Genomic DNA, 20,800 nt, shown 5'->3' with positions numbered 1-20,800 from the left:
CAAAGAAGGGCCTGAGGTTCCCTGCTGGTGGGGTATCATGATGCCAGGACAGCAGTGTTCCACGGCATGTTCAGCCCTTCCCCAGACAGTGGTCCCAGAAAAGGCCCTCAGTGTCCAGAGTGGCTCGGCTTTGCAGACTGATGAGAAGAAATGGAAATAAAATGCTCTGAGTAACACACCCTCCCTGGCCTGAGGCCAGTGCCTATTGGGTGCCCATAAGTGAGGGACAGTGAGAGCCAACACAGCAGAATCACTGGAGGCCTTTATAACCAACACATCATCCCTCTTTTCTTGTCTTTGAGCCCCAAGTAAAACAATTGACCCTCCTGATTTGCCACCCAAAGTCCCTCAACCCCCTGCACATGAATGCGGTTGATCAGCCTCCCCAGCACTCACAGTGATAAAAATCACTGCGACCCTAGGGTGATTCTTACTAGGGTGACCCACTGAGGTCACTAAGGGAGTGTGGCAGCCTTGTGCGACCTGGGATGGGAGGATTTTCTAAAGTTTCTGCTGGAATCTGGAGAAGCAGAAACCACCTACAGGGTGGATGCCCCTCATGTCTCTGACTCAGGTCTTCTTTGTTTTCAGGTCACAGAAGGCAAATAATATTTGGAAGGACATTAACAAATTAGTGGATGAAATGGTGAAGAAGTACACAAAGTACGGCTGGGTTTCCTCTTCTGGGCTGGGGACACAGCTCTCTAGATTTGGAATTCATAGACATCTCTATGGTCAGGAGCACAGAGCCCGGGGAAGGGCATGTTCTGAAGCAGAAAGAACAGATCAATCTGGTTCTATCAGGTCTCAGCACATTTCTTGGCTCCTGCCTCTGAGTCAAAAGCCACATTGTAAGGGACACAGTCTGCCCTTGAGACCTCACAGATTAAGAAACAGGCAAACCAGTAACCAAATACCGAGTTAAATGGTGCCAAGGGTTAAAAGAAATGTGCAAAAGAATTACTTGCAACTTTAAGGGAAAAGCAAGACTTCTTTTTTAAAAACCAAGTATGACTTCCTAGGGGATCTGAAATTTTGAACTAGATTCAAAGAATGGGGAAAGACAGGGTGACAGGAACAATCAAGGAGGTTTCTTGATGGGGTGAGTGGTCTCTCTGACTGGACAGTAGGGTTAACTCAGGGGAAGGGTGAGAAATGACTCTGAACAGGAGAGCCTGGGGCCAGAACCACTGAGGCTCATAATGCCAAGCCAAGGGGCTTAGGATTCCGGCTGTGAGCAATATGGAGCTCTAGCTGATTCTTGAGTTAAGTGTCTCATATGGTACATGATGTCCTCCGGGTAGAAAAGTCTGATAGCAATGGTCAAAATGATTTGTAACAAGAGCCAAGACAAGTAGAGAGCACAGTTGGGACCTATGGCAGCAATTAAGATGAAAAATAATGAGGATCATTGGATGAGGAGAAGGGGAAGATGTGTGAAAGGTGAAACAAGGTAGAATAATTTCTCTGATATGAACAGGACATGGGGAAGGTGGGCAAGGAGGGAAAAGGAGTGACGTTACAAAGACTGTTAGAGTAGAAAAGAGGCCAGCTGAGAGACTCGTGCAAAAGTGGGTGGGTGCCTATCTTCTGGTGCACATCCCACGTGCATGCCTGCGTGTGAGAGAGAGAGAGAAGGAGATTTGGAGTGGGGGTGGGAGTATAGGGGTGGAGCAAACAGGCCTCAGAATCCTCTACTAAGTTGTAGGAACCTCTGGGGTTCAGGAAATGGCCCCAAGGAGAAGAGCTGGAATGGGAGCAGGGAAACTGGCAAGCACCCGCCTCGTGGCCGCTCACTGGCTTCATTTGCATACTTCTTCTCCAGCCCTAACCTGCAGATGTCCTTCATCACCTCCTCCACGCAGGGCAAAACTGTCATGAAGCTCACCTCAGACAGGCAAGTGCTGTTTCAATACCCCAAGGCAGGCATGGTGGAAGGGGTCACGGAACTGAGGGGTTCACTGAGAACCCACTGGGTGCAGACTAAACCATCTTGGGCTCCCCGTGGTGCCTACTCTGATCCCGCAGTCCTAGCTCCCTGGCCCCTACTGACCTCTGGCTGAGCTGGCACTAAAAGACCACATCCTGCTAGATATCTACACGCTATCTAAACTCTATCCTCCACCTGTCCTGTCCTCTCAGCCCTTGTCTCGTTTCTTAGAACTGGCTCACTATGAGGACTCCTGGGACCTGGAGGAGCAGATGCGGGCCCTTTGTGAACACTGGCCTGTGTTGGCTCCTGCTCTGTGTGTCGGTCTCTGCTCAGGGCCAGTGCAGGAAGCAGGGAGGCAGAATCAGATCAGGCGGCAGGGATGGGCGTGATGAAGTGCTAGAGCTTCCGTGGATTGACCCCTTGGTGGCTCTGAGACAAGGGAGCCCATGAGTGTGGTTCTGAATACCAGGCTGGGCTGGGGTCAGGAGGGCAGCATGACACAGCAGCATCCTAGGCGTGCCCAAAGGCCTGAGGTGGAAGATAGGGAGCTCATGAGCATCCAGGAGCTCAAGACGCTCATGGTGCAAATGACTGAAACCCAGAGAGTGTGGGGGTGCCAGTGCATGGAGACAGCACTCCCCAGGCCTGGCTCCCAGGAGAAGCAGGGACTGGGGCTGCCTGTTCAGTGAGCTGGGGAAGGCGTGGTTTTGTGTGTCCCTGTGGTCTGCATTATGGAGAGAGAGACCTGAGTGAGTGTGAGGTGCAAGCAGCAAGTGAGGGGGAGTTGTCAGGCAGGCGGAAGAGAGAGAGATGGGGCCTCTGGTAGGGGAGCTGCCCTTGGGGGAGAGGAGGACCGCTGACTCCTTTAGGCAGAAGACTCAGAGTCTGAACAAAGCCACCTGTGGGGAGGCTCCTGAGGGGCTCCCAGTCCTCTCTGGAGAGTGGAGGTGAGGCTGTCTTTCTCAAGGAAAAGTGTCAGAAGGGAAGTGGGGATCAGGGAAGGGGATAAAAGGTTTGGAGTTTTAAGATGTGAAAGGCTTCATGAGGGCATAAGCAGGCTAGTATTCTCTCCACGCATGGAGCTGGGAAGAGGGATTGAGTGGGGAGGGCAGGGGAACCAGTGGACAGATGGCATGGGCAGCCTAAGAAAAACTTAGGCTCAGGCAGGAGTGAAGCCTGGAGAATCTCAGATCTGGGCCAGACACTGTGGAGGGATGAGAGTTCTGGCATATTTGGGGGTGCTGGCAACATAAAAGAAATCCTCCCAAAAGTGACAGGAAGAGCGGGGTGGGCAGGGCCTGGTTCAGCCGCCCCTGGTCCTGGTCATAGGCCTCCTCAGTTCCCATGCTAGGTCAGGCAGGGCAGGACCAGGGGCTCTCAGATCTCAGCTCATGGCAGAATCCCTTCTGCCTGAGGCAAGCTCTTGCCTTCAGGTACCACATTCTTTAAGACTTTCTGTAACAGCTCAGCCATCACAGCAGATAAGCTTGAACATAAGCCCCACCCCCTGGTGTGTCCCAGTCCCATCCCCTGCTATCTGCTTTAACAGAGGCCAACAGAGATCCCTGCAGCAGCCTGGGATCACTGCTTTTCTGCTGGCATGAACAGTCTTCGGGCGTCTTTTCAGCTTATGGTCTATTTCTTCAGGAGCACAAGCCCAAGAGCCCTAGACTCTGATGGAGCACCTTGACAACCGCCCTTAGCGCCGATCCAGAGACGGAAGTGGCTTGGAGGGACCAAGTCACTACAGGGGTCTGTGGCAGGGGGGGGGGACAGGGCAGGAGCATCAGCAGAGTGACTTCTCAAACTCAGCCTTCCCTGTTGGAGGATAATGCCCTCATTAGGGACCCCTCACCAGGGACCCCTTATGTGCCAGCAGTACGGCCAGTCATGTCAGGGGTGCTGGATCCACAGGTGCGCATCCGGGTGCTCCCCTCTCAACACAGATGGTCAAGGCAGGGCCCTTGCTGCAGCCCCCTGAGGTCTGGATGCCTGAGACAGAGAGGAGCACTCGGAAAGCCAGCCCTGAGTTATGCGACCAGCACAGCTGCATCCTCCAGGCTCACTGGATGAGAGACGAGGCCTAAGTCCTGCCAGTGGCAGAGACACGGGCAGAAAGGGCACGACAGGACCTCTTGTGTTCTCTCTGGTCCAGGCAGGTCTGCACAGGGGAGAATGGTGTCAGGACAGCTGGGCTGTTTTTTAATGATCAACCAGCATCTCCCTCTATCCTGTTTTCTGATTTTTCAGACAAGAAATAAGTCGTGGTCTTAGCCGACTGCAGAATATAGTGCCTACAGGAGCCACAAACTTGCAGGAAGGGTTGATAAAGGTACAAAGACAGTTCTGAGAATTTATTCTGCTTTGTCAAGTTCTTAGAGTATTATCTGGTCATCTGACTGCCTTCCCCCAACTTCCCTTCAATTTGTTGCAGGCAAATAAACAGATTCAACAAGCTACCTCAGGAGGTAAGTTGCCCGCTGACGTCACTGTGCTCAGGTGGGACAGAGCCAAGCTCGGGCCTCAGCGAGGGCTGGTGCACACCCTCCTCAACCAGCTCCTGGCGCTGACTCTTGGAGCGAGCTCCTTGCCTTCTCTGTGCTGCAGGTTCCTCCTCCCCACAGTGAGGATGAAAAGCTCCCCCAGGGATGTTCCTGAGAACAACATGGGGTCATGCATTAAATTCCTGGTTCTTACTAGATATCAAGTACTTGACCTATAGTTGAGCTGCATGAAAAAGAAAAGAGAAATTCCAGGGACAGTGAGGAGACGGAGTTCAGTTTGGGGAGCAGAGGCCTTGGTGCCCCTGCCTGCCCACACTCTGTCCACCATGGCCCTGGCTCTGCCCCTCCAGCCTCTCCCCTGTGGTTGACTCTTGTTCTGTGACCGTGTTTCCAACAGTGGGAAAGGCTGTGCTCGGCCCAGAACCACCGGCATGTAGACTGTAGGGCTGCGGCCTCATCGGGAAGGAAGCACAGGCTGCTGGGAAGGCAGGGAGCTGGGCGGGGCCGCTGCCCAAGCCTGTGTCAGTCAGTCTGGCTGCTCCTCCCTGAGCTCAGCTGAGAGGCTTGTCCTTGCCAGGGAAGTAGCTGCAGTTGCCATTCAGGATAAAGGCTGTCCACCTGCCCCTAGTGAGGGTCACTAGAAAGCACTCTGAGCCAGGTTCAGGCTCCTCACCTGTCATGTGGGTCCTGGGCTAAGGCCTTTCCTCTCTAAGAATCTGATAGTGGCTACTTGGATCAGGCGGAGGTGCGGGAGCAGTGCTGGGGGCCTAGCAGTGTGAATAGGTCTCTCCAGGTGCCTTTCTGACCAGGCCACTCCTTGCTTCTTCTGCAGAGAGCAGTGCTTCCAGCCTGATTATCACCCTGACTGCAGGGCCACTGCTACCAAGGATGTTACAGGACACAAAGAAGGAAGTGAGTCCTGTCCACCATTATCAGCTTTGTGCTCCATGTAGTTGGGTGTTTCCACTCAAAACTTTTTTTCTCTTAGGCTCAACAGGCTCGGGATATGGGGGCCAAGGTTTACTGCGTGGGTGTAAAAGACTATGAAAGAGATCAGGTAATTCAGAGCAGATAACCAAATGCCACGTGTGAGCCCAGCTGGGGAAAGATTCAAAGGCAGCTGTCCCAGGGTCACCTAGCGGATGACCCTCGACCCCAGCCCAAGTGTTTGGACAACAGGTAGTCATGGCAGATGAATAGCAAGTGTTGTGTAAACCTACACACCAGAGGTGTGGGTGGAGAAGTTTTCCATTCCCTGAGGGTGGGCTGCTGACAGACGCCAGGGTGTGGCCTTGGAGTCCAACATGGCAGCAAGCAAGAGCCTGTCTCCTGGGCCAGGACCTGCTGTGTGCTCAACCCCTGGCTGTGTGCCAACCATCTCCTCTCCCTTCCAGCTACATAATATTGTAGAAAGAAAGGACCAAATATATGGGATGGACGAGTTCAATTCTGCAGAAAAGCTTGTTGCCTCGGTGAGTGTGGGCTAAACATGAGAGGGGAGGTGGGCTGCCTTTTCCCCATGTCCCTGCTATCAGTCTCCCTGACCCTGCCACCCCTCTGTTCCAGCTCGTGAAAAATTCGTGTATGGAAATGATGGCTGGGGACACACACTTTGTCTGTTTAGGAGGTAAGAGCCAAGTCACAGATCTAGACAGAAGTGCTTGTGTGTGTGTGTGTGTGTGTGTGTGATGCATTCATGTGGCGTAAGTGTGTTGTGACTGTGGGGGGAGGTGTCTGTGGTGTGTTATTGTATGTGATGTGATTGTGTATTTGTTGTATGTGTGCTTTGAGTGGAGGGTGTATAGTGTGTGTGTGTGGTGTACATGAGTGTGGTGTATGTGGTGTTATGTGGTGTACATGAGTGTGAGTGTTATGTGCATGTGAGGGGACTATATATAAATTTGTCCAGAATATAAGTGTTTTGATACAGAAGTAAATGTGTGATTGTATAACAGGTATACGCCAGGGGCTTGTGGATGTTGCTGTTACTGTTTAGTCACTAAATGGTATCTGACTCTTTGGATCCCATGGACTGTAGGCTGCCAGGCTCCTCTGTCCGTGGGATTTCCCAGGCAAGACTACCTGGATGGGTTGCCATTTCCTTCTCCATGGGATCTTCCCTGCCCAAGGATCAAAGCCACATCTGCCACATTGGCAGGCAGATTCTTTATGACTGAGCCACCAGGGAAGCCCATATACGTGTTTAATTACTTTTATCTTTCAGATTTATTGAGAGGCTATTGACAGAGCTCTGAATGAGTTGAAGGTACACCACGTAGTATAGGCTTGAACACATCCTGCAAGACAGGTGACAAAAGTAAATTTAGCTCTTAAAATCTAAACCCAAAGCTTCTTTTAAAAATTAAATATTTATTGATACTTAAAAACCCTCAACAATACTTAGCAACTGAAATGAAACTAAACATAAAAAAGAGATAATACATCAAGACGAATTAGGGATCATCCCAGAAACGCAACTGGTTCAGGGCTTGAAATATCACTGAGTTTACGACATCAGGAAAATGGAAAAGAAAAGTATGAATATTTCAATGGATGAAAAAAGAACTGGACAAAGTTCAGGTCCAGAATCATAAGAACATATCTGACAAAGGCACCCATGCAAATTCTCAAAGCCAACAGTACACCCAATTAGGATGGCCTCTCCCTGAGATCTGGAACTTGACAAGACGTCCTCTCTCCCATGGGAGGGTCTCCCCTGGGGTCCCTGCATCAGTGTGGGAGGACCCTGCGCAGTTGTGTTTCTGTTAGAAGCCCTCTCTCTGATGAGCTCTGTGTGTGCCAGCTCAAGCACCCACATCACTGGGGTTTGTAGAGCTGAGACGGGTGGATAAGCACAAGCTCCCACCGGTAACAGCACCCAGCTTGGAGGCAGCTGGACACAGACCCAGGAAGCTGGTCCTGGCTTCAGAATTCTGAACTGCAAGCCTACAGTGCAATAGGCTGTGCTCTCTGACTAATGCGCATCTGTCTAGAGCAGTGTTCATATCCAAGCTCTGCCTCCCACAGACAAAACCGAAGCAAGTTGCTGAGTATCCGCCAGCTCCAATTTCATCTCCAAGAAGTAGAAATAGCAACACTATCAGATCTTCAGTGAGATGTAGACCCAGTGGAGTTCCCAATGACTGGCACAGAGTCTAGAAACTGGTGGCTTTCACCAACAGGAGCTGGTTTTAAGACTTCTATCACTGACCCCTGGCTCTGCCCCCACCTTCCTGCTGAGTCCAGGTTGGGGAGGGAAGTGGTTAAAGAACACCCAGGATGAAAGCATCTCTAGCTGAGCCCTCTGTGGGTGGAATCTGTCTGACTCCTCCTGTCTCTGACCCTGTGAGCGGCGGTGCAGTGTGGTGAGAGACCCTATATATGTGCAGAGCCCTTTCCTGCACATCCCAGCTGTGCAGCAACCCGACAGCTGCCATTCTCTGATCATGTCGCCAGGACATTCACAGGCCTGTTAGACCTCAGTGGACACTGTCATTCACTCCCTGTGGTGACCTGACTGGGATGCAAGTGCCTGCTGCACACGCCCTGCCAGTGAGGCCCTGCGGTACTGCTCTGACCTTAACAACTGCTGTCGTCTTGTCAAAAGCTGCCTGCCTGTCAAAAGCATGACTGTCACTGAAATGGGAAGTTCAAGGCAGGAAGCTGGACCCCAAATAAAGCAGAAGAATCTGTTCATCAGGCTGTCATTCTGAATACATCCAAGGTTCAAATGAGGGGAATGCCAGGAGGGAGTACACATGAGGCACGTGGCCTCTCCAGCCTCTCAGGCTCCCTCCAGCACTAAGCAGAGGCCCCTCTGGCCTCCCTGCCTCCAGGCCTGTGCTCCTCTGTGCCCATCCTCTACGCAGAGCCTGAGAAGCTGAGAAGGCCACTGCCCTAACCCACTGACCATGAAGGCTGAGGCCCCCAAGCCAGACAACCATGCCCTCTAACATCCAGCCTCTACTCTAAGCCCACCTGCTGAAGAGACTGGGGTGAGCGTGGGCCTAGACTTCCTGGAAGACCTTCCTCAGCTAGCTGGCTCCATGTACTGAGACTTTACTCTCAGAGTGCCTCAAACCCGAAATCTTTCCTAGTCAGCTGGCTCCTCTGGCTTCCCACAGCCCCTGGCCTCTTCTTATTATAGTCCCTTGTCACCCAGTATAAACTATGATCTGCTTGGCTACATCCATGTCTTTATTTTTATCATTCAGTAAATTCTTTTTCTTCCAAACTCTTCTTATGAATCACTTCAAACCTGCAGTAAAGTAGAAACAATTGTACAGTGGGCACCCCTTTCTCCACCACCTGGATTTGCAACGAATATCAGTTGTATTTCGTTTAATATTAACCTATCTAACTCTTTCTATCTTCATTGGTTCATTTTAGTTTTTGATGCATTTCAAAATAAATTACAAGTACTGGCACAAAAATAGAAATATAGCTCAATGCAGCAGGATAGAAAACCCAGAAATAAATTAATGCACCTATAATCAATTTGGAGAAGGGAATGGCAACCCACTCCAGTATTCTTGCCTAAAGAATTCTGTGGACAGAGGAGCCTGGTGGGCTGCTGTCCATGGGGGGGGGGGGGATGATTTGGGAGAATGGCATTGAAACATGTATAATATCATATAAGAAATGAATCGCCAGTCCAGGTTTGATGCAGGATACAGGATGCCTGGGGCTGGTGCACTGGGATGACCCAGATGGATGGTATGGGGAGGGAGGTGGGAGAGGGGTTCAGGATTGGGAACACGTGTACACCCCTGGCGGATTCAAGTTGATGTATGGCAAAACCAATACAATATTATAAAGTAATTAGCCTCCAATTAAAATAAATAAATTAAAAAAAAAGATCTGGTGTATATATATACAATGGACTATTATTCAACCATTAAAAAGAATGAAATAATGCCATTTGCAGCAACATGGATGAACCTAGAGATTGTTATACTGAGTGAAGTAAATCAAACAAAGAAGGAGAAATACACTGTGTCATACCTTATATATGGACTCTAAAAAGAAATACAAATACATTAACTTACAAAATATCAGATCAGATCAGTCTCTCAGTGATGTCCGACTCTTTGTGACCCCATCCATCGAGTCAGTGATGCCATCCAGCCATCTCATCCTCCGACGTCCATTCTCCTCTTGCCCTCAATCCCTCCCAGCATCAGAGTCTTTTCCAATGAGTCAACTCTTCACATGAGGTGGCCAAAGTACTGGACAGTCCATCAATTCTTCAGCCTTCAGCCTTCTTCACAGTCCAACTCTCACATCCATACATGACTCTAGGTTGGTCATAACTTTCCTTCCAAGGAGTAAGCATCTTTTAATTTCATGGCTGCAGTCACCATCTGCAGTGATTTTGGAGCCCCCCAAAATAAAGTCTGACAGTGTTTCCATTGTTTCCCCATCTATTTCCCATGAAGTGATGGGACCGGATGCCATGATCTTTGTTTTCTGAATGTTGAGCTTTAAGCCAACTTTTTCACTCTCCACTTTCACTTTCATCAAGAGGCTTTTTAGTTCCTCTTCACTTTCTGCCAAGGGTGGTGTCATCTGCATATCTGAGGTTATTGATATTTCTCCTGGCAATCTTGATTCCAGCTTGTGTTTCTTCCAGTCCAGCATTCCTCATGATGTACTCTGCATAGAAATTAAATAAACAGGGTGACAATATACAGCCTTGACGTACTCCTTGTCCTATTTGGAACCAGTCTGTTGTTCCATGTCCAGTTCTAACCGTTGCTTCCTGACCTGCATACAAATTTCTCAAGAAATTTGGGAAAGACTAGAGATGTCTTCAAGAAAATCAGAGATACCAAAGGAACATTTCATGCAAAGGTGGGCTTGATAAAGGACAGAAATGGTATGGACCTAACAGAAGCAGAAGATATTAAGAAGAGACGGCAATAATACACAGAAGAACTGTACAAAAAAGCTCTTCACAACCCAGATAATCACGATGGTGTGATCACTGACCTAGAGCCAGACATCCTGGAATGTGAAGTCAAGTGGGCCTTAGAAAGCATCACTACGAACAAAGCTAGTGGAAGTGATGGAATTCCAGTTGAACTATTCCAAATCCTGAAAGATGATGCTGTGAAAGTGCTGCACTCAATATGCCAGCAAATTTGGAAAACTCAGCAGTGGCCACAGGACTGGAAAAGGTCAGTTTTCATTCCAATCCCAAAGAAAGGCAATGCCAAAGAATGCTCAAACTACCGCACAATTGCACTCATCTCACACACTAGTAAAGTAATGCTCAAAGTTCTCCAAGCCAGGCTTCAGAAATATGTGAACCGTGAACTTCCTGATGTTCAAGCTGGTTTTCGAAAAGGCAGAGGAACCAGAGATCAAATGGCCAACATCCGCTGGATCATGGAAAAAGCAAGAGAGTTCCAGAAAAGCATCTATTTCTGCTTTATTGACTATGCCAAAGCCTTTGACTGTGTGCATCACAATCAACTATGGAAAATTCTTCAAGAGATGGGAATACCAGACCACCTGATCTGCCCCTTGAGAAATCTGTATGCAGGTCAGGAAGCAACAGTTAGAACTGGACAAGGAACAACAGACTGGTTCCAAATAGGAAAAGGAGTTCGTCAAGGCTGTATATTGTCATCCTGTTTATTTAACTTCTATGCAGAGTACATCATGAGGAATGCTGGACTGGAAGAAACACAAGCTGGAATCAAGATTGCCAGGAGAAATATCAATCACCTCAGATATGCAAATGACACCACCCTTATGGCAGAAAGTGAAGAGGAACTAAAAAGCCTCTTGACGAAAGTGAAAGTGGAGAGTGAAAAAGTTGGCTTAAAGCTCAACATTCAGAAAACGAAGATCATGGCATCCGGTCCCATCACTTCATGGGAAATAGATGGGGAAACAGTGGAAACACTGTCAGACTTTATTTTTCTGGGCTCCAAAATCACTACAAATGGTGACTGCAGCCATGAAATTAAAAGATGCTTACTCCTTGGAAGGAAAGTTATGACCAACCTAGACAGCATATTCAAAAGCAGAGACATTGCCAACAAAGGTTCGTCTAGTCAAGGCTATGGTTTTTCCTGTGGTCATGTATGGATGTGAGAGTTGGACTGTGAAGAAGGCTGAGCGCTGAAGAATTGATGCTTTTGAAGTGTGGTGTTGGAGAAGACTCTTGAGAGTCCCTTGGACTGCAAGGAGATCCAACCAGTCCATTCTGAAGGAGATCAGCCCTAGGATTTCTTTGGAAGGAATGATGCTAAAGCTGAAACTCCAGTACTTTGGCCACCTCATGTGAAGAGTTGACTCATTGGAAAAGACTCTGATGCTGGGAGGGATTGAGGGCAAGAGGAGAATGGACGTCGGAGGATGAGATGGCTGGATGGCATCACTGACTCGATGGATGTGAGTCTCAGAGAACTCCAGGAGTTGGTAATGGACAGGGAGGCCTGGTGTGCTGCGATTCATGGGGTCGCAGAGTCGGACACGACTGAGCGACTGATCTGATCTGATACCCTAATACAAAATAAAATGTTTAAAACAAAAAAATTAAGTTTTAAAAAAATCACAGTCACCAGGCTATCACAACACACATCTTTAATTTGGAAAAAAATTTTTGTTAAGATTCTCTTTTTGAAATGCAGCAGTTAAGTGTATCATTTGATGAGTTCTGACAAATGCACACACGAAGACTCAGAACACTAGAGTTGCCCCAGAATCTCCTCTCAGCTCCCTTCCCAGGCAATCCCTGCCCTCCCCCTCTGGAGGCAGCTACTCCCTGATTTCTTCCTCTAAAGGCTAATTTGCTTCTTTAGAACTTCTCTTCAGTGACTCATATGGAATGAGCCCAGGGTCTGGCCTGGGGTATTTGCCATTGTGGTTTGGGGGTTCACCGCTGCTGTGTGTTGCTTGGGATTTGACCCTGGAAGGCAGGCTGGAGGCACCACCTGGCCATGCTTTTTCCTGTCTGTGCCCAGCCCGGCAGGTGAGGCCCAGCGTTGGAGGCCATAGCAGGAAGCAGGGCAGAGCAAGGCCTCCCTCTGAGGCCTGGTGTCCTACTCGAGTCCGCCAGAACCCCTCTATGGGGGCTGTGTGGGCAGGAGAACCCGAGGGATGGAGGCAGGACACACTGTGCACACACAGCGTGGGGCACGCCAGCAACCAGTCTGGGCAGAGGATGCCCTTCCACCATGATAAGGTCCCCCCTTGTCCCAACCTAATGTGTCCAGAGATAGCAGCCACAAAGAATTCCTCTTTCATATGGAACTCCTACTTCAGTATACTTTACAAGGATATTTTTAAATTAACAGGATCTTGTAGTACATAGAATTTTCTACCTTTATGCACAGTATTCTATTGCATGGATGGGCCAGTTTCTTTCATTGGTCTCCCTTGGTCAATATTCAGATTATTCCTAATAGTTTGATACTAGAAGTCATACTGTAGGACCATCCTGATTTTTTCCACCCTGTGAACTTGGGAAAGGAATTCCCTCGATCAAGATCAAAATAGAATTTCTGCCTTAAGTGGAGAGCCAGGTAATAATTGGTCAAAGTCCAGTTTCTCTCAAAGTGGATCCACCGCTCAGCATGTGCTGCTCCAGATCTGCCCTCCCCAGGGCAGGTCACATTCATCTGTGTACCCTAGTCAGTCTCAAGCAAGTTAGATGCCCTCTTCCTGCTCATCTCCATCAGCCTTCACAGGGAGAGGCCTGCCTTCCCAGCTCTTTGGAACCCCCAGGTGGCCTGGTGTATCATTTGCTTTCAGAGAGAAAGCTCTCCATTCCAGAAAGGACTGGTCTCCCTTCCAGGGACTGTCAGTGCTTCTGCCATGTGAGAGCTGGTGGGCAGTGAACCGCATGTGGCAATACAGCAAATACAGCCCTGCAAGCCAATTTTAGACCTTCCTGTCACTTCATTTTCGTCCCATGGTTGATACTGTTGGAAGAATTAAGGTACGATGGGTAGAAATTTGGGAAGAAAAAGGGACAGCTTTCTGGACAATACCACCGTCCTTTATCTGAAAGTTTCTTTTGCTGAAATATTGAAACCATCACCCTGCCTTCTAGTTTGGAGACTTGCCATCCTTTGAGATCAGCACTGCCTGGGACAGAGGGGCTCTGTTGCAAAGCTGATGCAGCGCCTGAGCAGGGCTGGAGGCAGCAGGAGACCCAAGGAGGAAGGAAGGCGCCCAGGTGGCAGGCAGCGTGTGCTGCTCCCAAGGAAGCCAGTGTGGTCTGTGCTCTGGATTATCAGCCAGCCCTGACCTCTGCCACTGCCCTCCCTCCAGTCACCCACATGGAAGAGGAGGCTGGGCTCAATCTTCACCACGGGGCTGGGACCGCCAGGTCCCCTATGGGGTTTATGCTTCCAACATAAACATGTTGGAAAACATGTCCCAAAACATGTTAGAAGGCCAAGAACCTATTTACTTCAAAAGAAAATTTTCAAACCCCACCTTGATCTGATGGAAGCTACAGGAACGTCTGAAGCAGGAGGAATCAGAACTGCCAGGTCCAAGGCTGTGCTGGCATTTCTGAGGAATGCTTCCCAAGTTAATTGATCTTGGGCAAATCAAGTATATGCAATTGGAACTAGCCAACCTTTGCCAGGATGCAGGGGTGGAGGATAAAGACCGTGGGCTTTCAGTAGGATGGCCTGCATTTACCCTGGCCAGCTCCCCAGGGGCAGGCCTATGACTTGCCCTCTCTAGATCCCCTGGTATTTGCTTCAGTTGCCAGGAAGCGCCACTGGGGACCCAGTAGTCTGGCGAGGGGCTATGGCCCAGAACTGCATATCAGTGTCTGCCACCCTGGCTAAAGGAAGTGCTTGGTGAATCTCTGTGGTGGGGGTAGGGCATTGTGTGAGGCAGGTGAAGGGGAGGAAGAAGGAGGGGAAGAATAGTCATTGCAGACTTCAGAACCACAGCTAAGACAGGATTCCACCCTCCATGGGGGAGTCTCCTGTGCAGGGTCCTTGCCTCATTGCATGCCTCACCCAGGTCCTGATTTTGGTCCTGGGGTCACTAGCCTACCATAGACACAGAGAAACATAGGAAGGTGAAACAGACCCTCAAGTGTCAGAAAACCCCACAAGCACCAGGCTTGTGTGCTCAACTCAAAGGTCAGGACCGTCTTCAGCCTGTGTTGTCTTGGTTCCTCTGTGATTTTCAGTGGCAAGCACTGCCTATACCCCTTAGGGAAGCCATGGCTTTTCAGGGTCCGGATTTGTCCCTGTGGAGGGTATGAGACTGGGTGTCTTTTAGCTCAACTGTTCAGAGGGGGTTGTAGCAGCACCCCAAGGTCTCAAAGCCCAGCCCAGTATCCTCAGAGTGGACCCTCAGCGATACCAGTTGAGGATCTTGCACAGAAGGTAACCAGAGTTTGGTTCAGACAGAGCTACTTCCTCATAGAAACCACTTGGGAGTTTAGTTTTGAGTGAAATTCTGTAACTGTGAGTTCAGAGGGAAGACAGCACTGAGCTCCTCCTAACACAGACCTTTGGATGTTATTCTTACAGAACCCTATGAAGTAACATTTTCTGCATCTGGCCTACATCAAAAAAGGAAGGATGAAATTGTTTGCAGATATCAGCTGGGCCCCAGAAAAGTCTATGGTAAGTAACCCCCTTGGTACGCCAAGTTAGAAATATCACACAACACACTGCATTCCTTTCATCCAACCAAGCTTTCAAAGTCCTTGCTGCCCACTCACTGTAGATACTGTAAGAATAAAGGCAGAATGAACAAGTGGAGGAAGAGACGTGGCTGGAAGCCTCGCCCTTCGTATGCAAAGCTAGTAAGTAATCTGTCTCCTAGGACATCAAGATCTTTTTTGAAAAAATAAAGTTGATGGATAAACCTTTATCCAGGCTCACCAAGAAAAAAGAGAAAGGACTGAAACACAGAATGGCCATCATCAAAAAGCCTGCAAACAATAAACGCTGGAGAGGGTGTTGGGAAAAGGGAACCCTCTTGCACTGATGGTGGGGATATAAATGGATACAGCCACTATGGAAGACAACATGGGGATTCCTTTAAAAACTAGGAATAAAACCACCATATGAGCCAGCAATCCTACTGCTAGGCATATACCCTGAGGAAACCAAAATTGAAAAAGACACATGTACCCCAATGTTCATTGCAGTACTATTTACCATAGCTAGAATATGGAAGTAGCCTAGATGGCTGTCAACAGATGAATGGATAAAGAAGCTGTGGTACATGTATACAATGGAATACTACACAGCCATTGAAAAGGAGCGCATCTGAGTCAGTTCTAATGAGGTGGACGAGCCTAGAGCCTATTATACAGAGTGAAGTAAGTCAGAAAGAGAAATATAAATATTGTATACTGATGCATATATATAGAATCTAAAAAGATGGTACTGATGAATTTATTCACAGGGCAGCAATGGAGAAACAGACATAGAGAACAGACTTATGGACACGGCGGGAGGGGAGGAGAGGGTGAGGTGTATGGAGAGTGTAACATGGGAACTTACAATACCATATATAAAATAGATAGCCAGTGAGCATTTGCTGTATGACTCAGAGAATTCAAACAGGAGCTCTGTGACAATCTAGAAGGGGAGGGAGATGGGAGGGACATTCAGGAGGGAGGGGACATGGGTGTACCTATGGCTGATTCTTGTTGATGTTTGACAAAACCACAAAATTCTGTAAAGCAATTTTCCTTCAATTAAAAAATAAAAGTGGCAACAAAATAAAAATAAAAGAGAAAGGACTGAAACAAGAAGTGAGAGAGAAGAAATCACAATTGATATCACAGTGACACAAAAAGTCATAAAGGAATATTACAACCAGTTGTATGCCAACAAATTGGACAGTCAAGAAGAAATTGATAAATTTCTAGAAACATATAATCTTCCGAGATTGAATCAGGAAGAAATAGATCTGCACAGACTGACCTCTAGTATTGAAATTGAATATGTGATCAAAACACTCCCAGCAAGCAAAAGTCCAAGATGACATGGCTTTACAGGGGAATTCTACCAAACTTACACAGAAGAGCTAATACCTACCCTTCTGAAACTATTTCAAAATGCTGAAGGGGAGGCAACACTCCCAAAATCATTCTACAAATCACCATTACCCAGATACTAAAAGTAGACATGGTCACTACAGAAAAGATAATTATGGGCCAATATCTCTGATGAATATAGATGAAAAAGCTCAACAAAATATTAGCCAACTGAATTCAACAAAGTATAAAAAAGGATTAAACATCACAATCCACTGAGATTTATTTCAGGGATGTAAGAATGATTCAATATCCACAAATCAATGAATATAATTCACCACATTGACAACAGAAAAAAAAATAAGGATAAAAATCACATGATGATCTCAATAGACACAGAAAAAGCATTTGATGAAATTCAATACCCATTTCATGATTTAAAAAACTCTCATCAAAGGTGGTATAGAGAGAGCATATCTGAATTTAATAAAAGCTATTTATGGCAATCCCACAACTGACATAATACAGATTCGTGAAAATGTGAAAGCTTTTCTTTTAAAATCAGGAACAAGACAAGGATGCCCACTCTTATCACTTCTATTTAACATATATTGGAAGGCGGAGACACAGAGAACAGACAAAAAGTGAAGTAAAAGACATCCAAATTGGAATAACAAATCTGTCACTATCTGCAGATGACATGATACTATATACAGAAAATGATTTAAAAAAAAAAGAAACTCCACTAAAAGAACTACTAAAACTAATAAATGAAGTCAATAAAGTTGCATAATGCAAGATTAATATGCAGAAATTTGTTGCATTTCTATACACTAATAATAAACTATCAGAAAGTGAAAGGAAAGTCACTCAGTCATGTCCAACTCTTTGGAACCCCTTGGACTGGCTTCTCCAGGGAACCGTCCCAACCCAGGGATCGAACCCTCCTGCATTGCAGGTGGATCCTTTAGCAGCTGAGCCACAAGGGAAGCCCAAGAATACTGGAGTGGGTGGCCTATCCCTTCTCCAGGGGATCTTCCCAATCCAGGAATCAAACGGAGGTCTCCTGCATTGCAGGTGGATTCTTTGCCAACTGAGTTATCAGAGAAGCCCAATAATAAACTAGCAGAGAGAGAATTATAGAAAACAATCCTATTTACAACTGCATCGAAAAGAATAAAATACCTAGGTATAAACTTACCAAGGAGGGAAAAGACCTATACTCGAAACTACCTGACACTGATGAAAGAAAGTGAAAACACAAATAAATGGAAAGAAAAGCCGTGTTCTTGAGGTGGAAGAATTAATATTGTTAAAATGTCCATGCTACACAAGGCAATCTACAAATTTAATGTAATTCCTAGGAAAAAAATCTCTGACATTTTTCACAGAAATGAAATAAGTAATCCTCAAATGTCTATGGAACCACAAAAAAATAAAATAAAATAAAAAAGAATAGCCAATGTAAACTTGAGGAAAAAACAAAGCTAGAAATATCATGCTTCCTGTGTTCAGGCAATACCACAAGTTGCAGTAATCAAGACAGCAGGATAATGACACAAAAAATGGCACAAAGATCCATGGAACAGTATAGAGATCCCAGAAATAAATGCATGCACATATGGTCAGTTCAGTTGCTCAGTTGTGTCCAACTCTTTGCAACCCCATGGACTGCAGCATGCCAGGCTACCCTGTCCATCACCAACTCCCAGAGTTTGCTCAAACTCACATCCATTAAGTTGGTGATACCATCTAACCATCTCATTCTCTGTCGTCCCCTTCTCCTCCTGCCTTCAATCTTTCCCAGCATCAGGGTCTTTTCAAATGAGTCAGCTCTTCGCATCAGGTGGTCAAAGTATTGGAGTTTCAGCTTTGGCATCAGTCCTTCCAGTGAATATTCAGGACTGACTTCCTTTAGGATGGACTGGTTTGATCTCCTTGCTGTCCAAGGGACTCTCAAGAGTCTTCTCCAACACCATAGTTCAAAAGCATCCATTCTTTGGCTCTCAGCTTTCTTTATGGTCCAGCTCTCAAATCCATACATGACTACTGGAAAAACCATAGCTTTGACTAGACAGACTTTTGTTGGTAAAGTAATGTCTCTGCTTTTTAATATGCTGTCTAGGTTTGTCACAGCTTTTCTTCCAAGGAGCAAGCGTCTTTTAATTTCATGGCTGCAGTCACCATCTGCAGTGATTTTGGAGCCCAAGGAAAGAAAGTCTCTCACTGTTTCCATTGTTTCCCTATCTATTTGCCGTGAAGTGATGGGACTGGGATGCCATGCTCTTAGTTTTTTTAATGTTAAGTTTTAAGCCAGGTTTTCACTCTCCTCTTTCACTTTCATCAAGAGGCTCTTTAGTTCCTCTTCGCTTTCTGTGTAATGGTGGTGTTATCTGCATATCTGAGGTTATTGATATTTCTCTCTGCAATTTTGATTCCAGCTTGTGCTTCATCCAGTCTGGCATTTTGCAAAATATACTCTGCATATAAGTTAAATAAGCAAGGTGACAATATACAGCCTTGACATACTCCTTTCCCAACTTGGAACCAGTCTGTTGTTCCATGTCTGGCTCTATCTGTTGCTTCTTGACTTGCCTACAGATTTCTCAGGAGGCAGGTCAAGTGGTCTGGTATTCCCATCTCTTTAAGGATTTCCCAGTTTGTTGTGATCCACATAGTCAAAGGCTTTAGTGTAATCAATGAAACAGAAGTAGATGTTTTTCTGGAATTCTCTTGCTTTTTCTATGAGCCTATGGATGTTGGCAATTTGATCTCTGGTTCCTCTGCCTTTTCTGAATCCAGCTCAAACATCTGGAAGTTCTCAATTCACATGCTGTTGAAGCCTAGCTTGGAGAATTTTGAGTGTTACTTTGCTAATGTGTGAGATGAGTGCAATTGTGTGGTAGTTTGAGCATTCTTTGGCATTGCCTTTCTTTGGAATGAAAACTGACCTCTTCCAGTCCTGTGGCCACTGCTTAATCTATGACAAATGAGGCAAGAATATATGATGGAGAAGGTCAATCTCTTCAGTATGTGGTGCTGGAAAAATTGGACAGCTGCACACAAAAAGAATGACATCAGAACATTTCCTCACATCATATACCAAAAACATAAAAACTAAAAATGCATTAAAGATGTAAGCTTAATACCTGAAACCATACAACTCCTAGAAGAAAACATAAAATATTCTTTAAACACAAATTATAACAATACCTTTTTGGACCTGTCTCCTAAGACAATGAAAAAGAAATCAAAAATACACAAACGGGACCAAATTAAACTTAAAATTTTTTTCACAGCAAAATAAACTATCAACAAAATGAAAAGACAACCTACTGAAAGAGAAAATATTTGCAAATGGTATGACTAGTGAGTCAATATCCAGAATATATAAATAACTCATACACTTCAATATAAAAAAAACAGTTAAAAAATGGGCAGAAAACCTAAATAGACATTTTTCCATGTAAGATATACAGATAGCCAATAGGCACATAAACAGATAACCAGCATCACTAATTATGTAAGTCAAAACCACCATGAGATGTCACCTCACACATGTCAAAATAGCTATTAGCACATGTTGGCCAGGATGTGGAGAAAAGTGAAGCTTAGTGTACTATCGATGGAATTGTGAATTGGCGCAGTCACTAGGGAAAGCAATGTAGAGATTCCTCATTAAAGTGAAAATGGAATTACCATATGATCCAGCAATTCCTCTATTGGATATATTATCTGAAAAAAAAAACAGTAATTTGAAAAGATACATATGCCCTAATGTTCACAGCAGCATTATTTATAATAGACAAGATACGGAAGCAACCTAAGTGTCCCTCAACAGATGAACAGATAAAGAAGATGTGCTACATATCCACATACACAAGGAAACATTACTCAGCCATGAAAAATAATGAGATTCTACCATTTGAAATAACATGGATGGATCTAGAGGATATTATGCTAGCTGAAGTCAGAGAGAGAAAGGTAAATACTGTGCATTATCACTTATTCATGGCATCCAAAATTGAAAGAAATGGTTGAATATAACAAAACAGGAACAGACTCACAGATATAGAGAACAAACCAGTGGCAGCCAGAGGGAAGAGGGAAATGGGGGGAGGCAAGATCCAGGTGCAGGGGGTTAAGAGGTGCAAACTGCTGTGTATAAAAGAAATAAGCTACAGAATATATTATAAGCACAAGAAATGTAACCAATATTTTGTAATGCTCTTAAATGCAGCATATTAAAAATTTTAATCACTAGGCAATACCCCTGAGATTATTGTTGCTGTTCAGTCACTTAGTCGCATCCTACTCTTTGCAAGCCCATGGACTGCAGCACACCAGGCTTCCCTGTCCTTCACCATCTCCCAGAGTTTGCTC

General features: G+C 46.2%; 1 protein-coding gene across 3 annotated transcripts in view; it reads left to right on the top strand.

Annotated features, from left to right (window-relative positions):
- The window catches only part of LOC133240556 (uncharacterized), a 40,977-nt gene that overhangs the window by 7,522 nt on the left and 12,655 nt on the right, over positions 1-20,800 (top strand). For 2 of the 3 annotated variants that reach the window (XR_009734256.1, XM_061405593.1), the window contains exons 2-10: positions 592-663; positions 1,826-1,897; positions 4,184-4,265; positions 4,368-4,401; positions 5,270-5,349; positions 5,426-5,494; positions 5,832-5,909; positions 6,004-6,064; positions 14,955-15,050. Coding sequence is in view for 2 of the 3 variants with exons in the window: in XM_061405593.1 (XP_061261577.1) it covers positions 592-663; positions 1,826-1,897; positions 4,184-4,265; positions 4,368-4,401; positions 5,270-5,349; positions 5,426-5,494; positions 5,832-5,909; positions 6,004-6,064; positions 14,955-15,050 (644 nt within the window). In the remaining variant the exon portion in view is untranslated. Of the gene's footprint in view, positions 1-591; positions 664-1,282; positions 1,454-1,825; positions 1,898-4,183; positions 4,266-4,367; positions 4,402-5,269; positions 5,350-5,425; positions 5,495-5,831; positions 5,910-6,003; positions 6,065-14,954; positions 15,051-20,800 lie in introns of those variants that run through there. The other variant, XM_061405594.1, reaches the window with a different exon arrangement.

Source organism: Bos javanicus, chromosome 28 (genome assembly GCF_032452875.1).
Source record: "Bos javanicus breed banteng chromosome 28, ARS-OSU_banteng_1.0, whole genome shotgun sequence".
In the NCBI taxonomy this organism is placed as follows: Eukaryota; Metazoa; Chordata; class Mammalia; order Artiodactyla; family Bovidae; genus Bos; species Bos javanicus.
The sequence above is the reverse complement of the archived record's forward strand: the minus strand, read 5'-3'. Positions and strand labels throughout refer to the sequence as shown.